Source organism: Podarcis muralis, chromosome 3 (genome assembly GCF_964188315.1).
Source record: "Podarcis muralis chromosome 3, rPodMur119.hap1.1, whole genome shotgun sequence".
Taxonomy (NCBI): Eukaryota; Metazoa; Chordata; class Lepidosauria; order Squamata; family Lacertidae; genus Podarcis; species Podarcis muralis.
The window spans coordinates 121,691,406-121,714,641 of NC_135657.1; the positions used below are offsets into that span (position 1 = coordinate 121,691,406).

Consider the following 23,236-nt stretch of genomic DNA (forward strand, 5'->3'; position numbering starts at 1 on the left):
CAGAGGTGAGAGAATGTCCCTTCAGCCCCCTTACATTTCCAACATTTATTGTCAGACAGGTGATATATTTTTGCAAGCTTGACTGGGGTCATGTACCACCTATATATCATTTTCATAATGTTTTCCTTCAGGGCATTACATGCCGTGAATTTCATTCCAGTGGTCCATAACTTTTCCCAGTCTTCAAACATAATGTTATAGCCAATATCCTGAGCCCATTTTATCATGGCTGATTTAACTGTCTCATCCTGAGTGATCCATTTAAGCAACAAGTTATACATTCTCGAAAGTACCTTAGTCTTAGGTTCTAACAGTTCAGTCTCTAGTTTTGATTTTTCCACCTGGAATCCTACTTTTTTTGTCCAGCTTAAAGAGTTCTTGAACTTGGGCATAAAGAAACCAATCTTGCACCCTATTCTTTAATTTTTCAAAGCTCTGCAGCCTCCAGTTATCTCCAATTTTTTCTACTATTTCCCAATATTTCGGCCAGCCGGCTTCCATATTGGGTCTTTTTCGAACCTTGGCCTCCACTGGTGATAGCCACCTCGGGGTCTTGCTTTCTAGTAAGTCTTTATATTTTGTCCAGACCCTGAATATTGCTTTCCTGACAATATGGTTTTTGAACATTTTATGAATCTTTACCTTGTCATACCACAAATATGCATGCCATCCAAAAGCATTATTAAACCCTTCCAGATCTAGGACATCAGTGTTCTCAAGAAGTAACCAATCTTTCATCCAGCAGAAGGCTGCAGCTTCATAATATAACCTTAAGTCTGGCAGGGCAAACCCCCCTCTTTCTTTTGCATCAGTTAGTATTTTAAATTTTATTCGGGGCTTTTTGCCCTGCCAGACAAACCTAGAGATATCCTTCTGCCATTTCCCAAAACATTCCACTCTGTCCACGATCTGTAGGGTCTGAAACAAAAATAACATCTTCGGCAATACATTCATTTTTATAGCTGCGATTCGACCTAACAAGGAAAGTTTCAATTTTGACCAAATCTCTAAATCTTTTTTAATTTCGGACCAACATTTTTCATAATTATCTTTAAATAAGTTCAAATTTTTAACAGACAGATTAACCCCTAGGTATTTCACCTTTTTAACCACATTTAATTCTGTCTCTTTCTGAAACCCCTCTATTTCCAAGGGTGTCAAATTTTTCTCCAGAACCTTAGTTTTTTGCTTGTTCAGTTTGAACCCCGCCACCCGACCAAATTCACAAATTAATTCTAACACTCTCTTCGTACTAGATTCTGGCTCCTGTAATGTCAAAACCAGGTCATCTGCAAAGGCTTTCAGTTTGAATTGTTTCTCTCCGACCTGTACTCCTTGTACCAACCGGTCTTCCCTAATCATGTTCAAAAGCACCTCCAGGACAGAAATAAATAGCAAAGGGGATAGGGGGCAACCTTGTCGTGTTCCTTTTTCAATTTTGAACTCTTCTGTCACCACATTGTTAACTATCAGTTTAGCTTTTTGCTCTGAATAAATTGCCTCTATTCCATTTTCAAACCCCCGTCCCACTCCCATCCCTTCCAAGTTTTTCTTCATAAACATCCAAGAAATGTTGTCAAAGGCCTTCTCCTCATCAATAAAAATTAACACTGCTCTTGTGTTGATATTTGCAAAAGTTCCAAAATGTCAATGATATTCCTAGTGTTATCAAACAGATGTCTTCCTGGGAGAAAGCCTGCCTGATCCTTATGAATTACTTCATTTAGTACCTTTTTAAGTCTACTTGCCAAAATGTCTGCAAAAATTTTGTAATCCACATTTAGGAGTGAGATGGGACGGTAGTTCTTAAGTTGAGTCTTTTCAGTTTCCACTTTAGGAATCAATGTGATGAAAGCTTCTTTCCACGACTCCGGTGCCTTCTTCCCCTCCAAAATCTGATTGCATACCTCCATTAATGGTTGTATCAAAAAGTCTTTTAATACCTTGTAGTACTTGGAGGTAAGACCATCCGGGCCTGGAGATTTGCCTAATTGCATGTTCTGAATGGCACCCTCAACTTCTTGTTGTGTTATTTTGTAATTCAGGATTGTTCTCTTTTCCTGAGCAAGTTTTGGTAGTCCATTTTTTTTTGAAGAATTGGTCAATCTCAGTCTCTTCTTGCGGCCCTTGGGTATAAAGTTTTTTGAAATATCTCTGAAAACACTTTCTGATTTCTTCAGGTTTCTGAATATCTTTCCCATCAATCTCTAAGTTAGTAACTGTATTCAATTTTTGTCTCTTTTTCAACTGCCATGCTAGCAGTTTCCCACACTTATTTGCTGATTCAAATGATCTTTGTTTCATTTGTTTGATTTTCCACTCGACTTCTTGATTTATCAATTTCGCATATTGTGCTTGGTAAAATTTAATTTCTCTTACAATCTCCTTTGATTTTGGTTTGCATCTCAATTTTTTCTCTCCTTCTCTTATCTTCTCCAAGATCTTATCCTTTTTTCCATTCCAAAGTCTTTTCTTTATCGTGTTCTGTTGTATCAGAAAACCTCTCATAACTGCTTTACTTGCATCCCAGATAGTTCTCCTTTCCACCGTTGTGTTCAAATTTATTTCAAAATAGTCTTTCAAAGCTTTTTGGGCCTTCTTCACAATCTCCTGATCTCTTAGTAGGGTGTCATTCATTTTCCATCTAAAGGAGCCGATTGGAGTAAGTCTTAATTCCATTTTCATAGCGTTATGGTCGGAGCAGGTTTTTGGGCAGATTTCCACTTTTCTAGTCTTAGGAGGCAGCCTTCTAGTTGTCCATATTTGGTCGATTCTTGTCCATGACATGTGGGCCTCAGAAAAGAAAGTTCCTTCTTTACCTAAGGGGTTCTTTGTCCTCCATATATCAATCAAGTCCATATTGTCAGTTAGTTCAAAAAAAGTTTTAGGTAGTCTGTCATCTTTTGTTAAGTTTTGGTTTTGTGACTTGTCCATGTTTGTAGAGACCACCCCATTCATATCTCCCATCATAATGATGTTGGTATAGTCTAGATCAGTGTTTCCCAACCTTGTGCCTCCAGCTGTTTTTGGACTACAATTCCCATCATCCCTTGCCACTGGTCTTGCTAGTCAGGGATGATGGGAGTTGTAGTTCAAAAACAGCTGGAGGCACAAGGTTGGGAAACACTGGTCTAGATGATCCAGCATTATCTCATGCAGCTTCTTGTAAAATTCTGATTTCCCCTCATTCGGTGCATAAATTCCTAATATTAGAAATTTTTCTCCTTGCGTCTGTATTTCGATTGCCAAAATTCTTCCTTGCTCATCCTTAAATAAAAATTTTGGTGACAGGCTTTCCTTTGCATAAATCACCACTCCTCTTTTTTTAACTCTGTCTGATGAAATAAATTCTTGGCCTAGTCTTTTGTTGATTAATACTTTCCTGTGAAGCCTAGTCACATGTGTTTCCTGCAAACATATAACGTCCAATTGTTCCTTTTTCAATATGTGAAATATTCTTCTTCTTTTTTCCGGGGAGTTTCCACCATTAATATTCCAGCTAAGAAGCTGCAGAGACATCCTGGATCAATTGTTAGTCCTGTGGTGGCGTCTCTTTCTTTTGATCCTCTGGTCCCGAGGGCTCAGGTGTCGGATCAAGAGCAGGCAAAGGTGGTGGCCAAGGTCCTACTGCTCCCTTTTGAAGGTCCTCTCCGTGTTGGTTCAAGAATTTTTGTTGGTCTTCTGCCGTTTTAATTTTAACTTTCTTTCCTTTGAAGTTAAAAGATAGTCCTTGAGGGAACTCCCACCTATAGGAAATTGAATTGCCTCTCAATAGTCTTGCAAGTTCTGTATACGTAGCTCTAAGATCCAAAAGCTGTTTCGGTATATCTCTGTAAATTTCTGCTCTGTTGCCTTGAATATCAAGCGATTTTCCAAAATGAAGGCCCAATATTTTGTCTCTCTCTTGCTTGGATCTCAAAATAATCAAACAGTCTCTGGATCTGTCTTTCCTCACCACTCTTCCCAATCTAAATGCAGTTACAATTTTAAAGTCCTTGTCTTCTTCTATGCCCCAGAACTTTGAAAATTCTGATGTCAAATAACCAATCAGATCTTCCTGCTCCAGTTCTGGAATACCTCTGAGTCTAAGGTTGCTTTCCCGGTTTCTCAGTTCAGTCATAGACAGGTAGGCCTGCTGTTCACTAACCTGTTTATGCAGCGGCTTCACCTCCACCTTTATTGCCTCGGCCTTCAAGTTGGCTTCCTCTGCTTTTTGCTTCGCTTCTTCGGCCAATTTACGGTTCTCTAATGCTGCTTCCTGTAGACTCCCAATTGCTTGTGTATGTTGAGCAACCTGATCAGTCAATTTATTAATAGAGGATGTGGCTTGGTCAATTTTGGTCGAATGTTCATCCGCCTTTTTATTTAAGATTGCCAGTTGTTCCAAAATCTGTTTTAAGACTGTTTCAGATCCTCCTGCAGCCATATCCCCTAAAGATGTCAGCTCAGCTGTCCCTTCTTGTGCTTCTAGAACAGCTGGGACAGATGATCTGCGAGCCTGGGAAGTCAAAGTTGTTTGTACCAATTGTTTTGCCCTTGCTTTAGCCAATCTTGTTTTTCCTGTACCGCTCATTCCAGTCCCGTCTATGTGTCAAGGTCAAACTGTAACCAATCCCATGGGAAAGGCAGTTCCAAAGTATAAATAACAAGGCAACAGAAAACCCAAACAAAATGTAGTTCCCAGAGAGTTGTAAATCGAAAGTCCTCTAGGGGGAGTACACATATAGTTCCTCAGAAAGAAAGAGGTTTCTCCGCCATTAAAATCCCTGCAGTCCCAAACAAGTCCAAAAGACCTTTAACTTCTTTTTAGCCTGTAGAGCTTTCCCCAAGTTAATACAAAGTCTCACAGAGGGTACAAGAAATAGTTTCCTATTTCTTCCAAAATGTAACATTCAAATGTAACAGTTTCAGAGTTAGATTCAGTTTCAGCAGTTTGACAGTTCTTCTTTATCCTAGCAGCCCGAGATTTTGGTTTCCTCAGTTATTTGTACATCCCAAAGAAAGAGGGAAAAACCCGTCAAAAGTCCAATATATGTACTCCAAAATTGTTCTTTTAATTTCCCAGCCAGAAAGGTTCAATTGTTTGCACGATACTCCACTTTTTAGAGTTCTTTTCAAAGCGCTTCCCGCTTGTCAAAACTTTTGCTTTGATCTTTTTAGCACGGTCGGGAGACGGACTTCCTGGTAGCGTCTCCCGCTTTCAGCCAAATTAAAATACTTTAATCCCGGTAATTTTAAGCTCTCTTACTCACGGGTTGTAGTTGTAGATCTAATATTCCAAGAAGAAAGGTCAGCGCTCATCAGCAGCAGCAGCGCGGCTTCACTTCCGCAGAAAGAGCGATGAACTCACAGCACCGCTCCCCCTTCCACGTTCCGAAGCCCCTTACGGGGTTCCTTCTGCGTTTCTGGGGGGGCTCTTGGTGCCCGCCGAGTCCCACGGCCACAGGCTCACTCTGCCTGTGGTTTTTCTTGATGGGTCTCCGCTTTGCCGTAGCGGACGACCCTTTTCTGCGGAGCCCCTCTTCACAGCGTGAAGAGGACCGCCATTGCCGTTTCGCGCCGCCTCCGGAAGTCTCCTCAAAAGGCACTCTCAATTATAGTAATATTTTTTATCACCATAGCAGAGAACTTGGGCAATCAAATTGTTATCTTTAGATGCCTCAGGGGTCACTTCAGCAACTTTAGGTTTCCAGTTTGGTTTTAACATTGCTATTGGTTTAATAATAATAATAATAATAATAATAATAATAATAATTTATTATTTCTACCCCGCCCATCTGGCTGAGTGAGAATCTCTTTCTTCCACTCAAACTCATGAAACATCCCCCTTCTCAGTCCTGCTTGGAAGAGCTGCTTCTTGCTGTGCCAACTTCCAAAGTGCACTTACTGCACAGGTTAGTTGGCTGTCAAGTGGGAAGGGAAGGCATGCATGAAGGCAGGATATAGAGGTATATTTTAAATTCTTTGTTTCACAATCAAGAAAAGAAGCAAATACCATGAGGAAGGAATAGCCGATCCACAAGCTGCGCCATCCTTCAGGACAGTGTGGAATAGTGGCATCTTGGCTGTGAATGGCTATGGCAACAGCCGGCGCTTCACAGACGGAGCAACGGCTGATATAAGGTCGGATTTCTTCTTCTTGTACAGGCATCATTGGAAGAGGGGCTGTTGTTGAGAGCCAATAAGACTTATCATTGCGACTTGCATAATAGCAGACGTCCCCAGGATTGCAGTAAAGAAAAGGCATAGTGCTGAATCGAGTCAAACATGAACCAGCTAGACCTGAAAAAGTAAAACACAAACCTTCATTAGTTCTGGTTTTAGATAATACATTTATGGTTCTAGCCAAAGGCCATGACAAACTTGTCATCTGCCCCTCACTTTCCTCTACAACATGTGCAGAAACTGCTTTCTTGACTATTGGACCAACTATTGGTCTTGTCTGCTCAATCCACCGGAGCCTGTCTTTGAATGCAGGGGAAGTCCCTAACTCACTGAGAGTTTGAGACGCATCAGCTCCCCTCACCTGGTTTAGAGTGCAGGGTGGGGATGAAAGGTAGGCAAACTACCCCAGAAGGAGCATGATGTGTCCCTAGCAGAGGTACTCCACCTCCCCCAACACCCCATACAATAGTATTAATAAAATAATCCTGAACATACATCCATAATATAAGCCAACATCCGTGATGTAAGAGAGAAGATACCAGAGACACCAACAAGCTTAAATCTAGCTGATTTAAAATTAAACCTCAAAATCACTAAAACAACATAGCAATTTTATCTAGCTCCTTTTTCCTGATTCCCTCCCCCCGCCAGTACAAACGAGAGCCACTCTCTGTGTTACAAAGCTATTACTGTCTCTCAAAAGGAACTGAACCACTTCTGCCAGGGTGTACCTGCTTGCTTATGTGAACAAAGATTTCAGGAAGTGATCTCTTGGGTCTCTGTGTAAGGGGCAGACTAACAGATAACGAGTGATGTCTTCCACCTGAGGTTGACCACAAATACAAAGTCTGTCTGTGGGATCTTGTTATAGTGGTCACCAAGACTGCAGTGGGCATCAGCTGGAAATGCGGCTCAATAAAGGCATTTTTTAAGGACCCTGGCTAGAGTTTTAACTATTTTTTGTGCTTTTATCTTGCATTTTTATCTTGTGAACTGCTCTGAGATCTTCTGATGAAGGGTGGCATATAAATATCGTAAGTAATAAGTAATAAATTAGAGTTTGGTCAACTAGCTCTGAAATGTTCCGTGCTCTGGAGCGGATACTAACAAGAAAATACTTGTTTCTAATTAGTTGCAGGACCTCTTGGATTCTCTCCAGAAGAGCCAAAACCTTCATTAGTGTCTCTCTGTAATTTGTTCTGAAAGTTTAACTCTCAGGTAGCTTCTTTACAACTAGGACAGAGGCCAACAGAAACCTTAAGAGGCTTCATAATACTTTAATTGCTAAGCAAAACCCAGTTTCAAAGAGTTGTTGTTGTTGTTGTTGTTGTTTAGTCGTTTAGTCGTGTCCGACTCTTCGTGACCCCATGGACCAGAGCACGCCAGGCACTCCTGTCTTCCACCGCCTCCCGCAGTTTGGTCAGGCTCATGTTTGTAGCTTCGAGAACACTATCCAACCATCTCATCCTCTGTCGTCCCCTTCTCCTTGTGCCCTCCATCTTTCCCAACATCAGGGTCTTTTCCAGGGAGTCTTCTCTTCTCATGAGGTGGCCAAAGTACTGGAGCCTCAGCTTCACGATCTTTCCTTCCAGTGAGCACTCAGGTCTGATTTCCTTAAGAATGGATGCGTTTGATCTTCTTGCAGTCCATGGGACTCTCAAGAGTCTCCTCCAGCACCATAATTCAAAAGCATCAATTCTTCGGCGATCGGCCTTCTTTATGGTCCAGCTCTCACTTCCATACATCACTACTGGGAAAACCATGGCTTTAACTATACGGACCTTTGTTGGTAAGGTGATGTCTCTACTTTTTAAGATGTTGTCTAGATTTGCCATCGCCTTTCTCCCAAGGAGCAGGCGTCTTTTAATTTCGTGGCTGCTGTCACCATCTGCAGTGATCATGGAGCCCAAGAAAATAAAATCTCTCACTGCCTCCATTTCTTCCCCTTCTATTTGCCAGGAGGTGATGGGACCAGTGGCCATGATCTTCGTTTTTTTGATGTTGAGCTTCAGACCATATTTTGCGCTCTCCTCTTTCACCCTCATTAAAAGGTTCTTTAATTCCTCCTCACTTTCTGCCATCAAGGTTGTGTCATCTGCATATCTGAGGTTGTTGATATTTCTTCCGGCGATCTTAATTCCGGCTTGGGATTCATCCAGCCCAGCCTTTCGCATGATGAATTCTGCATATAAGTTAAATAAGCAGGGGGACAATATACAGCCTTGTCGTACTCCTTTCCCAATTTTGAACCAATCAGTTGTTCCATATCCAGTTCTAACTGTAGCTTCTTGTCCCACATAGAGATTTCTCAGGAGACAGATGAGGTGATCAGGCACTCCCATTTCTTTAAGAACTTGCCATAGTTTGCTGTGGTCGACACAGTCAAAGGCTTTTGCATAGTCAATGAAGCAGAAGTAGATGTCTTTCTGGAACTCTCTAGCTTTCTCCATAATCCAGCGCATGTTTGCAATTTGGTCTCTGGTTCCTCTGCCTCTTCTAAATCCAGCTTGCACTTCTGGGAGTTTCAAAGAGTACATTTTTCAATTCACCACTTCTGAAATCACTATGATCTAATGGATTCTACTGGTTTCTGGTGCTCTAATTCCGGATACTTTATTCTGAGTCCATATCTAAAAACTTCAAAGTTCTTGACCACATGATTTTAATGATACTTTTCTGGTCTCTGGATTCTAAAGAAGTAAGAGTGTTATGAGTGATTCTGGTAAGATCATTTCTGCTATGCCAGCTGTTGGTGCAATTCCATTAGGTTAGGTACACCCCACACATTCAAAGCACCCCTCCCAAATAATCCTAGGAACTGTAGTTTGTTAAAGGTGCTGGGATTTGTTGCATTGTGAACTACAATGCCCAGGATTCCTGAAGGAGAGGGTGTGCTTTAAATGCATAGTGCTTCTGAAGCCTGACTGTTGCACATCCGTATTTGCACTCCATTAGATGGCACCTGCGGATGAGAATAGCAGCAAAAGCAGACAAGCTATTTCCATTTGCCCCTCATTTCTGCCCTCTTCTGAATGGTGCAATGGCTTTCTGTTAGCAACTTCTGCCAGTGCTGTAATGACACATCCATGCAATTGTGCCATCCTGTTGTATTAGAAGTTGAGTGTGCTTTGCTAGAATGCTAGTGATGATGCTCCCTCTTGACTGCATTTCTCTTGGTGCAATACCCCAAAGTATTTGAAAACAGGGTGATGATCCTCTTTGGGGATAAGACTGTTGAAGAGCTAACAGCAAACCACAGACTAAAAAAGAATTCCACATAGTTGCCCTTTCTCTTTTCTCCCATCTTTCTTGAACCATTACATCTGCCGCTGTTTTAAGAAGAAAGAATTTTTATTTTAGTCCAAGAAAAATTGTGTGGACAAGTCATAAAAACATACTGAAAACCAGACTGAAGCGTTATACCAGTATAAACAGTATAATACCACTTGCATTTAAGAAGGGATTGAAACTACTGGCATGTTGAAAGCACTTACACATGCTACTGGGCTTTGTGCTAAGAATGTTGCTTTCTCGAATTATTAAACTGAATAGGACAGAAAAGCCAAGTCTCTCTGACAGATCTGTGGTTTTCTCCTCTCTCTGTATTATGTATGATAAATTTATGCTTGTTCCTAACATCTTAAAATAGCTTTTCTTCATCCACATATGTAATTTCTATCAGTTGCCTGAAAATTATTGGTTAGGGTTAAAATGCAGTTTGTTTTTGTTTTTACAAAACCATGTGAAGAATGCTCAGCTCATAAATGCATACCTAGATCCTGATTGTGTGCCTTATCTTGTCCTTCAAAGTAGAGCAAGCTGTATCCACTCCAGAGTTTGCTCATGCCCACTGGACACATGGGCTCTTGATCCGCCTGGCTGTGCTTCACCAAAAGATATCCCATATTGATGCTGCGGCCGGGCATACCTGGCAGCCCAGGAGTACCTGGGTCACCTGCTGCACCTGTGGAGAGGAAAAGGGAGCTTAAATGTTGCAGGAAGTAAACTGACTTAAAGGTTTCATTGCTTATGGAAAGAATTCCATAGGAACCTCCATCTGCTCAGTGCTGAATAAACCATGAGAAGAGGTTAGGTGTTCAAAGCTACTAAGCTGAAGCCATTTTTACAGCAGCTCTGACATCCGGTGATAAAAGTGTTTGCTTTATGTGCATATAAACCCTCCTCAGTGTCACCTGACATCATGTAGTCCTCTTCTACCCTTTTGGCCTGTAGGGCTGGGTGCTGTGTGGCTGAATATTCTCATGTCAGTAGCTCTTATCATCTTGCAAGTTTTCCAGATGCCGGGAGTTTAAGTGGGGAGCAGTAACAGAATGACTCTTACTCTCCTGCCACAACTTTGAACTGAAGTGTGGCAGTTTTGGCGGGGGTGGGGGGCTATATCTCCCACAGCTCCATGTCAACAAATTACATTTTGATTTCATTCTACCCTGTTACCCTATCCAATTCTATTGCAAAGCACAAGATCTTCACTGCATGCATTGTGGTCTTCCATGCTGGAGTTGTCCCTAAATGAGGCTGACAACGAAGGGGTTCACCACTTTGTGTTTCCTTTTCGGGGAGGTACAGGGGCGCCCCCATAGTTAGGAATGGGAACTGTGAGCCAGGCACTGTAGGATACACTGAAATGCATTTGTTTGGGGTTTATTCTTAAATCCAGGTACTTCTAAAGCTATAAACTGAAAATGGGGCCCCTTTTGTTTAGGAGAGAAGGTGGATCGCCTCTTCCAAAATGATGCCCTGCTGCGCAACTACTAACAAAGTAAACTTTTTATTTTTTATTTTTAGAATGACTGTTTCCCCCTCATATGCAAATATTTTTTTGCAGATTTGGTTAACAATCAAGGCTGTGATCCAGTGCCACTTACCTGGGAATAACATCTGAGTAAACATGCATAAAATTGTGCTGAAAACTCATATAAGTAGTTGATGTAAATTTATTTTCAAATGAGCGAAGGGGTGGGGGGGAGAGACCCAGGGCCAGTATTTACCTTCAAAGCCCCCTGGGCCCTGCAGTCCTGTTCTCCCTTGATCACCTCTGAAGCCTGGAGCTGCAGGTATTCCCCCTCTTCCTTGCAGTCCTTGTTTACCCATGGGGCCTCTAGAACCTTGAAAGTAAATTTAAAAAGAATCATAATCCATACCATGCTGTAAGATTTTCATGAGGAACAGAGTCCATTCAAGCTCTCTGAACACTAGATGTGCAGATATGAAGCCCAGATAGTCATGTTTTTATGAAGAAGTCAGGAGCAAAGTGACTTGCATGCAGAAATGGTTGAATAAGGATGGAGTAGGCACATATTATTTGAAGGAAGAGGAAACCATCCTATACAGGCCTCTTGGTCACCAACAAGAGCAATGCACCTATGGCAAATACCTCTGACTGCAATTATGGCATACATGTTTGGAATGAGGGTGGAATAGCCTACAGATTTCAGTCTTATCAGGGACAGGGATAGGCGATACAGCTGTACCAGAATGGGATCTGGAGAAAGAAGAAAAGATTGGATGTGTTTTATTTGTCTAAAGCTTAGCAGGACAGGTCAGAAAGTACTGGGCATCATTTCCGAAGCTTGGCATGCCAAGGAAATCAACACTAAGCTTGAGTCATGAGTGGCCAGTTATCACATAATGGTTCCCCCCCCCCCCCCGGGAGGTACTTCTGGAATGACTACAAAGTGGCAGAAATATGAAAAGTATTGGTACAGAGTTGTACATTCATGGGGGGTTTTCAGTTAGGTTCCCCAAAGTCACCAACTAAATTTCTGTGAGCCCCTGACCTGATTTGGATAATTACTGCATGAGCCTTCTTCATTAAAATTCCAATTTATTGGGAAAAAATGTTATATGCAAAACAGGATTGGACCATGAAAAACAGCCTTAACTCACTAAGGCCATTTTGCATATCCATGTTCCTACCTGGAGATCCTGGTGGGCCTTGAGGACCCATCTCACCCAACGTGCCAGGAAGCCCTCTGTTTCCAGGAGCACCTGGGCTCCCTTGTTCTGAAACCAGTTTAGGAAGGACAGGAGGCAGTCCAGGGGAACCTGGAGGTCCCTGAAATCCTGAAAGTTAAAAATGCACAACAAAGTAACAGACAGAATATTCCACTTGCCTTGGGCGCTCTTTCTCATTAGTTGACCCAGGAGCTCATTGCTCATGTTCAAAAGCAGTGTTTGAAACCCCCATTGTTCTAGGCGCATTTTGCGACAGGGAATTTCTTCAGCGTGAGCTGTTTCTGAGCTCTGGGCACAGTACTGTGCCTAAGATTTCAGATTAAAACTGCAGAGTGGAAGGAAAGGAGGACCTTTTTCTGCTTCCTCACTTCCAGCTACTCTCTGAAGATTGGAGAAGAGAGAGAGACCCTCTGAAGAATATTAGGGGGGTGGGCAGGGGAAGGACTAGACCATGTGAAAAATGAAATAATACTTTAACTGCAGTTCATTCATTTTCAGCTTTGTATTCTTGTTATAAAAAGTGTGCCTAGACATTCTGTAGTTGTGCCCATACCTTAGGTTTAAAGTGCCATTTAGCTCCTAGCTTTCATATCTCAGTTTCTAACAATGGTTAGAAGCAGTGGTGGTGTCATGGCAGACTTGGACATGGAGTTCAGCAGAGTAAGTAGGAGGCCTTTAAACCAGAATCTGTCAGATTTCCTCAAACTTGGCCCTCCAGATGTTTTGAGATTACAGTTCCCATCATCCCTGGCCACTGGTCCTGCTAGCTAGGGATCAAGGGAGTTGTAGGCCAAAAACATCTGGAGGGCCGAGTTTGAGGAAGCCTGACATAGATTCTGATCTATGTTAAAAACTGGCCCAGAGGAGAAGCACACAGTGGCAGAGCAGTCGGATCTCTCCTCCCAGGAGAGCACTGGTCATTATGCTGTGTCCAAACCCTCTGTTGCCTCCTGCCAATGGAGAGCCTGATTCCTCTGGCCCTGTGGCTCCTTCATGCCAATGTGAATCTCTGGTGGGAAGAGCAGAACAAGGTGACATTGGTAGACTATGTGGAACCTCTCTGGTGAGCCTACCATCTCCTAACTCAATCCCTAGCTTCCTGTACCCCTTCTTTGACTGTTTGTTAAATTGTAAAATTAAGGCCCCAGGTTAGAATTGATCCATGGCTGACATCACAGTTACTATTTTTTTATTACCTTCCTATTAGACCAGGAAAGGTATGCGGGTGGCACTGTGGGTTAAACCACAGAGCCTAGGACCTGCCGATCAGAAGGTTGGCGGTTCGAACCCCTGCAACGGGGTGAGCTCCCATTGCTCGGTCCCTGCTCCTGCCAACCTAGCAGTTTGAAAGCACGTCAGAGTGCAAGTAGATAAATAGGTACCACTCCGGCAGGAAGGTAAACGGCGTTTCCGTGCGCTGCTCTGGTTCGCCAGAAGCGGCTTAGTCATGCTGGCCACATGACCTGGAAGCTGTACGCCGGCTCCCTCGGCCAGTAAAGCGAGATGAGCACCGCAACCCCAGAGTCGGCCATGACTGGACCTAATGGTTTACCTTTATTAGACCAGGAAGGGAAGGACTTTGTAAACCAGTTACATAAACATCCTGACCCTGAGACTGCAAAATTGTTTTTTTTAGTGTTTGCTTTCTTTTCATTTTTATCATTAACAACCATCACCCTCCCTTGATGTCAGGCATTCAAACAGTTGCCTCTCGCCTTAGCAACCAGGGATCTTTCAAATCCCCCAAAGACCTCAATTCCCTAGACAGGAACCTTCCTCCCCTCTTCTCTTTCTTTTCTTCACTATCACTTGCTGTTGCACTACATCACACCTGAGCCTCGCAGAAATAAGGGCAGAGAGTGACTCCCTGCTCCTCTCCCTCCCTGCTCCCTGCAAGTCCATCTACTGGCAATCCTTTTTCTCCCCCTCTGTCTCAGCTCTTCCGAGGGAAGCCCTTCTCCTACTCTTCCTTAGCTTCACAGGGCAGCCCACTTATCTCCTTCTGCATCATCCTGACACTCCTAACACCTTGACAGCTGCTGCTTCATTTGTCCCTTCTTTTTTGTCCCTAACTCTGTCATTCCAGCCTGTCATCTGGGGATTTAGCCAGTCTTTATCCTCCCTCCCTCCCTCCCTCCCTCCCTCCCTCCCTCATTCTTTCCTTCCAAGCTTGACCATGTCTCCCTTTCTTCGGAAGACCTGATCTCCCCCCCCCCCCCCCTTGCTGTACTCTGGTCTTCTGCCTTGGCTGTCTCACCTCAAAACCTCCTTTCCCTTTCCCCTCACTCCCTCTTCATAGACCTCCAGCAGATCTAACATGACCCTCCAGACCTCCCCATTTGGCCCGTGAAACAGTTTTCAGGAAGCCCCACCCACCTGCCCCTTAGCTGACATCATAGAAGGCATCAGGTGGAGGACAGAAAGGGGCGGGACTTCAAAGGCGCAACTGAAAGCTCCCAGTTGCTCCTCTGAAGCAGCAAGGTGCACCTTCAATGCTCCAGCCTGTCTTCCACCAGCTGGATGGAAAGGCATTTCTTCTTCAAACAATGCTGATCACTTTGTTGCTGTCAGGCCAAGCTGTTTTAATTTCTGCTTCCAAATGTGTTTTGATGTATTTTTATTATTGTTTCTAACTTGTTTGTTTTTATTACTTTGTATTTATAATGTTGGTTTCAAATGCTGTAAGTTGCCTTGTACCTTGATTTTGCAGCCTACAGTTGCTCCTGTTTCTCACCCTCCCGCCCTTTAAGGTTTCGTTCCTTGACCTTGCTATGGACCTTGGTTGGTCACCGTTGAGGGGCCTGGTAGGAATTTTTTCCACTTGGCAAACTGGCACCGGCCACTTGGTTTTTCGCCTACCTCGTAGCAAATGGTCACAACTTGCTTGGTATTGGCAGTTAGGAATTGGTATTGGTATTGTTATGTAGATGGAAGAGGGGAGGAAGCGCCATCACCTGCCCCACATATTGAAGGGTAGTCCGATAAAGGATTCCGGGGGGCGTGGCCCTGTCTGAAGCCTAGGGAGGTGAGGGCCTAAGGCACGCCCCCAAGCGGTGACCCCAGGGGAGTTCCTAGTTGATGTGCATCAGCAGGACTCCCCCTACTGGTGGTAACCCTTCCCGGACTTCAAGCGGACGGGCTGAAGCCGGATATAGTCGGTTAGGACCAATGCCTAAGCCAATACTGCTCATCACCTGTAACCAACAAAGTTGTGGCCTTATTTAGCCCATTAACCTTAATAATTGTGTCATGCGTCTTTATTTCCACGGGGGGGGGGGGGGACTCGTCACGCAAATATAAAAAATAAACCTGAGGAGGTTGGAAGAAGAAGCATTTGAAGGTGCACTCCCACCCGCTGATCAGCTGATTGTGGAAAGGGTGCATCTGGCTCAAGGCTTTCAAATGCCCCTCTCATGTTTCACCTTCAAATTTCTGCTGAGATTTGGAGGAGAAATGTGGGGTGGGGTGAAAGCCCCTCTGCGGTGTGTTTTGGTCTATAAAATGCAATAGCTTTTGAAGATTTATAAACACTGCATGAACTGGCATAGTAGAAATAGTTACTCACCAGGAAATCCTCGGTCTCCTTTGGGTCCAGTGGGGCCAAAGTCACCAGGCGTTCCCAATATGCCAACAAAACCCATGACTCCTTGTTCCCCTTTATATCCTTCAAGGCAAAACAATGGTATGGTGTTACTGCATGCCTGCTTAATCTGTTTTGGTAGCTGCTCTTTCTACTAGGTTTTTCCATCATACCTTTTGCCCCAGGGAACCCTGGAATTCCAGGTCTCCCATCTGCGCCATGGTCTCCTCTAAGTCCTTTTGAACCATCTTCTCCAATTATGCCGATCTGCCCCACTTCTCCTTTGCTTCCAGGTGGAGCAGCTATTCCTGGTGGTCCTGGTGGTCCTGGGTAGCCTACAATAGATACACAAAGATTAAAACTTGGGACTGAAAGACCACATGGGCAACATCTTTGGGGGCCTGTCTTCTCCTGATTGTAGCAAGTTAATGTAGAGCTGAATTAAATTGAAGGTGCAGCTTACCTGCAGCATCCGTGTCAATAAGTAAGAGGAAAAGATGGGCAAGCTGTGAAAAGGCATTTCTGATGGTTGGAGAGCAGTTTACATCACTTTTCCAGACAAAAAGCTTTTCCTTGGGGTAGCTTCCAATGCTACAATTCTATGAGTCTACATCTGTGTATCTGGTTATTCCCTGTATTCCTTCTGATAGTGCCTTCTGAATACAGTGTCTCTGAAACTTCTGCTTTTATCAGTTGCTGCTTTGCTCAGAGTGGCTGGGGCAGCCCAGTCAGATGGGTGGGGTATAAGAAATGGAATAATAGCAAAAAATGATTTTTTCATCAGGACAAGACTTGTGCCCTGAACCAAAGCTTGTTCCTAAGACTAAGCCTTTCATTGGTTTCAAACTCTTGTCTTAATATCAATTTATCCAAACCCAAACAACCATGTATTGGGTGTATCAATACATCTTTGAATATACATAGCTCATACATCTCAAATAAAGGAAAAAATGAGTCCCTCTTTGTTCCCTTCAGAGAATCCTCTGTGGGGAAGAACATCCCCAACCCTAGTCTGCGCTGTTCAAGCAAATGCTACATAAGGAAAAGGCTTCCCGCAGGGAATGATGGATTGTTCAACCCATGATTGATGTGCCCTCTGAAACAGTGGGGGGGGGGGCAATGGAGAAGGGAAAGGGCATCATAAATTTGCATCCTGCTGACAGAACAGTCTTCCATTATAGTGAGGAACACAACTGTATACATGACAAAATGTGTAAATATAGGCAGAAGTTACAAAACTCTACTCTATGCATAAGCACCCAGTCCATCCGTGGAGACCCAGGACCAACCAGTTAGAAGCCACATGGTCTCCGTTACTCCCAACAAGTAGCTATATAACCAGATATATGCTACTCTCTGTAATCTATCTTCCACCTCCATTTCTAACTCTGATCTCTCTTTCTCCCCTCCCCACCATACTCTGTTTGTGCAACCCACTAGACCCAACGAACACTAAGGCAAGAGACACAGAGCAGCCCAGGTGGGATGGCAAGGAAACACCTTACAAACCAGAGAAGCAGGAATAGTTAGCTTAGAAGCAGTAGCATTAAATGTGAGGGGGCTAGGGAGCCCTGTCAAAAGAAAACACATTACCTCGTATGAAACCCCACAAGAGATACACTTAAGGTAAAAGATAAAGGTAAAGGATCCCTGGACGGTTAAGTCCAGTCAAAGGTGACTATAGGGTATGGCAATCATCTTGCTTCAGGCCAAGGGAGCCGGCATTTATCAACAGATGACTTTCTGGGACATGTGGCCAGCATGACTAAACCACTTCTGGCACAACGGAGCACCATAAATGGAAGCCAGAGCACACGGAAACATCGTTTACCTTCCCACTGCAGCAGTACCTATTTATCTACTTGCACTGGTGTGCTTTTGAACTGCTAAGTTGGCAGGAGCTGGGACAGAGCAACAGGAATTCACTTCGTTCCACAGATTTGAACTGCTGACCTTCCAATCAGCAAGCCCAAACTGTCTGAAGGTAGCAAACTCCTAAACAAACCCTTCTTTAGCCAACAGTGGGTGCCCCCCAGCACAGGAAAAGCATAGTGCTTAGTAGAGACCTAATGTTGAAGCCACAACAATGCTAAAAGACAAAAAGAAAAAGATTCATTTTTGCCATGGGAACACTTGGTGGCAAAACTAAGGCAGTAGTATCAAAATATCAAGATAAATCTAAAAGATCTCTGTATCAACTGAAAGTAGTGGGGTTGTGTTTACCTGGCACACCATCCAAACCTGGTGATCCCACATCACCAGGTGCTCCAGATATGTTTGAAACTCCAGGAAGGCCTGGTCTTCCCTCAGGTCCAGGGCTCCCAGGTGAGCCTCTCTGTCCTGCCAGTCAGAAATCAAATAGTTACTCCTGGAGATGGATGCACAGGAAAGCTGAAGCGCACCCTTTGTTAAATATCTTCAAAAATTCTGAGCATATGTTGTTTGTTTTTAACAATACTGTCATTATGGTTGCTTCCCATCACAAGAAATTAAGTTTCACCTATATTCTTGTCTGCAGTTTTTGTTATCATGATTGTGTGTCTTTTTTGCTTTGAATTTTTTCTGGTTTGGTATTATATGTTCATTTTATTTATTGTTTATTTGTATGACGCATAAGTATAAATAAAGTATTTAATAAAAAAAAGGGGGGGGGGAGAAATTAAGTTTCACCAAAGCATATTGTTTCTTCCACATGAGATTACTATACATGCAGGTGTTGCTATCAGAACACTCTTTATCCAAAACACTAAGAGCTATGCAAACACAAAGAATTATACCTAAGCATCGCTACACAAATGCCTGATTCAGATACTTGAACAGACAGAGTTTGCCTGCTCCCTTACTCATTGGTATTTTGCTGGTCGGCAGCAGCTGTGTGGGTAGAAACAATGCAGTGAAAGAGAGACATCAGACAAATCACAGATTAGAAGTGTTCCCATAGGAAATAATGGAAATCATCAGCTTGCTATGTGAACGCTTGCCTAACAATTTCCTGGGAATGCCTTATGTTCAGAAAGCGGAACCTGCATGTAACTTTGTGGGATGCCAAATAATATAATGGTAGCAAGTGATGTAGGATTACAAATCTTACCAATCTTGTTAACAATATTTTCTTTGATAAGTATAAATTCATATTATAAATATATTTAAAATTCAGGAGTTCACATTTTCAGATTACAGGGATAAATTGAGCATTCAGTTTTAAATCAGTTGTTAGGAAGCATTTTTATCCCTTTGCATTCCTACTCCTTGACCTTTACTTTGCTCTGCCCCTTCTCCTGGAGTGGAGTCCCTAAGGCGGTTGAGGGGGCCCTGCTGCGCCTCCTTCTGGCAACTCCTGCAGCCAAGCTGGTGCCAAACGTCTTGCTCTGCTTTCCTTTGGATTCCACCAGCCAGGCAGAGAGCCACACATTCTGAATTTCATGTGCCTCTACCCTTTTCACACACCAATTTGCCATGAGAGTACTTTCTTAAATGAAACCTATAATTTGTTAAATATATTTTGCTAATTGGTGGTGCCATGTATAAAACCATTGAACAACAGACTGACCTAGATCTCCTCTTTCTCCTTTCGGACCAGGAGCTCCTCTGCTGCCTTCAATTGGGCTTGGCTCTCCCACGGTACCTTTGTCACCCCAAATACCTGGGAAACCTGGTGGGCCATATCCATCTGGACCTGTTGTGCAAAAACTTAGATAAATTAGTATCGCTTTTCCCAACCCAGAAATGGGCATCTCAGCAATGTTCATTTTAAACTATCCTATGCATCCTGTGTGGAAAGCTGAAATGTTTAGACAGATTCCCTAATGAACTTACAATGTAAGATAGCCAACCTCATTAACCATCAACATAATATGAACATACCTGGTGATCCTGGAAAGCCCTTGGTACTTGGCAAACCATGTAATCCAGTGATTCCTCTGGCGCCAGCAGCACCTGCCAGAAAGCCACCCATTATTTGTTATTCTTCGATCTGATTTACCAAATGTTACAGATTTCTCTGGAGGCACTGTAGTTTTTTGAAATGAAACATCTTCATGTGAGCCATTTGCTTTGCACTGATTACTATATCAGAAAAAACTTGCTGCAATTACTTTAAACAATTGTGCTCACTAGGATGCAGCAATTAAAGTATTTCTGCTCCATATGAAATGTTTTGCCTCAAATTTAAAACTTGAGTGTGTTATAGCTCATGAATGACAGTTTGGCTGTTGCTTTTTAAAAACAAATTTCTGACTGGTCAAAACCTGGAGGCATCCTGGAGGCTAAAGCAAGTCTTTACAAGTTTATAGTCTGATTGTCTGATTCACTGACTCTGAGAAAACATTTAAATTGATTTTATACAGCAGCAACATTTTAGCAATAAGATTATAACAAATATTTCAAAAAGATGAAAATACATTGTTAACTGTACAGCCTTATATAACCAAGACACTTAACTTATAAAGGGTTTATGGCCATAGAGTTAGATATCCTGCCAGGCTTATCTAGGTTGCACTCCCTCACCTTGGAAGGAAGAGTTACCAAACTTTTTATTCTCGCTTCTTCCCACCAGGTGAAGCTTCCAGTAAGGATGTCTAAGCTAAATGCTCCAAGCTTAGAAGGCATGGCTTAAGAAACCCACCTTTGTGCTTCTATACAAATAATTTAGGAACTCTTACTGCTGTATGGAAAAGGCAATGAATCTGATCTATGATGTGTTTGTAAGTAAACCATTTTTAACTTACCAAATGTGTGGTCTCTTTCTATGCTAAGGGAAGTGGAGAGCTTTGGAAATGACATAAAACAGGATATTTTAAAGGTCTAATAGCCTATATTTCCACACTTTGCTTTGCTGCATGTTTTGTGATTTTGAATCACTGCTGGGGCTCTCTCACCAAAGAGTATGTGCCCCAAACCTGGATCCAGGCATCTTAGGGAATTCTTTTATTAACCAATTGCTAAAAAATCCAACAAGGGTTATGGTCCCAGGGAGGAATATATTTTGTTGATGTTCCAGGGATGTAATTTCAGATTTTTAAATGAATTTTTAAAGCCTGGTTTTTAATAGCAGACCCCCCACACCAGTTTTCACAAGGCTTCCTGTGCAAAGCTTTTCATCTTTTGTTCTTCTAAATTCAGGGAATATTATCCCCCCTCCTCTTTCCATCGCATTCCAAAGTAGCTAGGCAGAAAAAGGGTGTGTGTTTTTTTCTGTTGGAGATTTTTGAGAACAATCTCTTATTTTGGCATTTTTCCTGCCATCATTTTAATTCTTTTTAGTGTTTTTCTTTCTTTTTGGATAGCCAAAACTCAATTGCTGCTCATAGCTCCAGACTGCTTAGACTTACTGAGAGTAGCTTTATCAAATGGAAGCCAATTTCTTTTCATTGTGTATTATCTGTTTTAATATCTCTTCCTTTTCTCTCTCTCTTAATCTTCTTTGGATTGAGTTCTGCTGTATTAAAAAGCCTCTTATTACAGCTTTTGATGCATGCCATACTACATTCAGGTCCACTCCTTTATTTAGATTTAATTCAAAATAGTCTGTTAATGTCTTTTGCACATTCCCCAATATTACTTTATTGTCCAGCAGTCCATCGTTCAGTCTCCATCTGAATGAGGTCTCTTCCTTTCCTTTTAACTCCATTGTTATCACATTATGATCTGAGAGAGTTCTCGGAAGAATTTCTGATTTTATTACTCTTGATGACAAATCTCTGGAAATCCAAATATAATCTATCTGTCCTGTGCTTTGATTTGGGTCTGAGAAGAAACTGAATTGTTTCTCTAGTGGGTGTTTTAGTCTCCATATATTAACATGGATAGTCTTTCAAACACCTAGCTGGTTCACTCTAACAATTGTGACACAGCTACTCAGATGATAGGAAAAGCCTTTTGATTTACAAGAAAATATTCTCATTGAGCTTGGACGAGGGAACTAGACAAGAAAGACAGTTACAGACATGTGACACAGTTGCAAGCTATTATTGAGAAGCTGAACAAATCAAGAGGCTGAACCAACTACTCTTATGAGGCAAAGTTACAACATAGGATTGGAAGGGAAGGTGAATAATGGGGTGCAGACATGCCAGAGGTGTATAAAAATTATGCATGGTGTGAAGGAATAGGAATTTCAGCCATTCTCTGTTTGGTTTTTGGTTGTAAAACCTGGGTTATAAAATGCTTGCCTCTATCTTGTCTTGTTCTATTACTGGCTCAGTAGTTTGGTGGAATCTATCCCTGACAGTTTGCCAAGTTGCTTCTAGATACGTGTGCCAAGATTTGTCTGTTTGCAGGACAATTAACAGTGTGGGGATGGAGGGCAAGCATGGTTCTGATGCTCCTTTCCTCCCTTCAAGGCTGCTGTCAGAAAGTCATTTAAAGAGACAGAAATGTGTCTTTTTCATAATGTGTAGATTAGCTCTAATCTAAAATTTGTGTATTAGAACATCAAAGTATTACTTGCATTTACTGGAAATAGGCAAGACAAGAGTGCATAACTTCTCCTTAAGTCCAAAATATACAATGATGTATTACTGACAACTAGGATGAATAGAATTTACCTTTACTCCCTGGAAGCCCAATCCACCCAGAACTTCCTTTTTCACCTGATGATCCAGGAAATCCTGGATCTCCAGATAAACCTTGTTCGCCAACCTGCCCTGGGAATCCTGTAGAACAAGTAGAGAGCTATCACTAAGCAACCCTTGATTTGTTACAATATAATTCTAATGGTGGTGAAAGTGATACTGGATTTCTTACAAGAGTGGATTACAGTGGTACCTCTGGTTACAGACGCTTCAGGTTACAGACTTCGCTAACCCAGAAATAGTACCTCAGGTTAAAAACAGTTGCTTCAGGATGAGAACAGAAATCGTGCTGCGGCAGCGGGAGGCCCCATTAGCTAAAGTGGTACCTCAGGTTAAGAACAGTTCCAGGTTAAGACCGGTCCTCCAGAACAAATTAAGTTCTTAACCCGAGGCACCACTGCATTCTAAAACTCCTAATGATCTGATGTGAAAAAATCTGATTTGGTCTGTAAATGACTAAAAATATATTATACAGTGGTGCCTCACAAGACGGAATTAATCCATTTCACGAGTCTCTTTGTCTTGCGGTTTTTTCGTCTTGCAAAGCACGGCTATTAGCGGCTTAGCGGCTTAGCGGCTATTCATGGCTTAGCGGCTTAAAGAAAAAGGAAACAAACTCGCAAGAACTCGCAACCCCACGACCATTATCTTCCGCCCTGACTAGCAGGAGCTGAAGGCCTGTTGCTGCAGCAATGGCTTGATTGCTCCAGTCATCACAAGGTCCGAGTTAGGATTGCTCTGCTTATAGTGAAAGCCAGTGCTTTTTGTTCTGGGGGGACGCAGGGGTACGCATACCCCTAAACATTCTGTGACTCTAAGTTTGGCCTCATTGAGAGGCAGTATTTCAATATGAGTAGGAAAAGGAGAGTACTCCTAAACATTTTTTTAGAAAGAAAAAAAAAAAGCACTGGTGAAAGCAGAACAGGGGTTAAAAAATGCCCTC

The 23,236-nt window shown here is 42.6% G+C and overlaps 1 protein-coding gene across 1 annotated transcript in view; it reads right to left on the bottom strand.

The window, feature by feature from the left end:
- The window catches only part of LOC114593454 (uncharacterized), a 51,541-nt gene that overhangs the window by 5,592 nt on the left and 22,713 nt on the right, over nt 1-23,236 (bottom strand). The window contains exons 8-17 of the mRNA XM_077926632.1: nt 22,267-22,374; nt 19,586-19,657; nt 19,272-19,397; nt 17,945-18,061; nt 15,895-16,056; nt 15,707-15,805; nt 12,103-12,249; nt 11,175-11,291; nt 9,938-10,129; nt 5,996-6,282 (exon numbers count right to left, since the gene is read on the bottom strand). Coding sequence (XP_077782758.1) covers nt 5,996-6,282; nt 9,938-10,129; nt 11,175-11,291; nt 12,103-12,249; nt 15,707-15,805; nt 15,895-16,056; nt 17,945-18,061; nt 19,272-19,397; nt 19,586-19,657; nt 22,267-22,374 — 1,427 coding nt within the window. The remainder of the gene's footprint in view (nt 1-5,995; nt 6,283-9,937; nt 10,130-11,174; nt 11,292-12,102; nt 12,250-15,706; nt 15,806-15,894; nt 16,057-17,944; nt 18,062-19,271; nt 19,398-19,585; nt 19,658-22,266; nt 22,375-23,236) is intronic.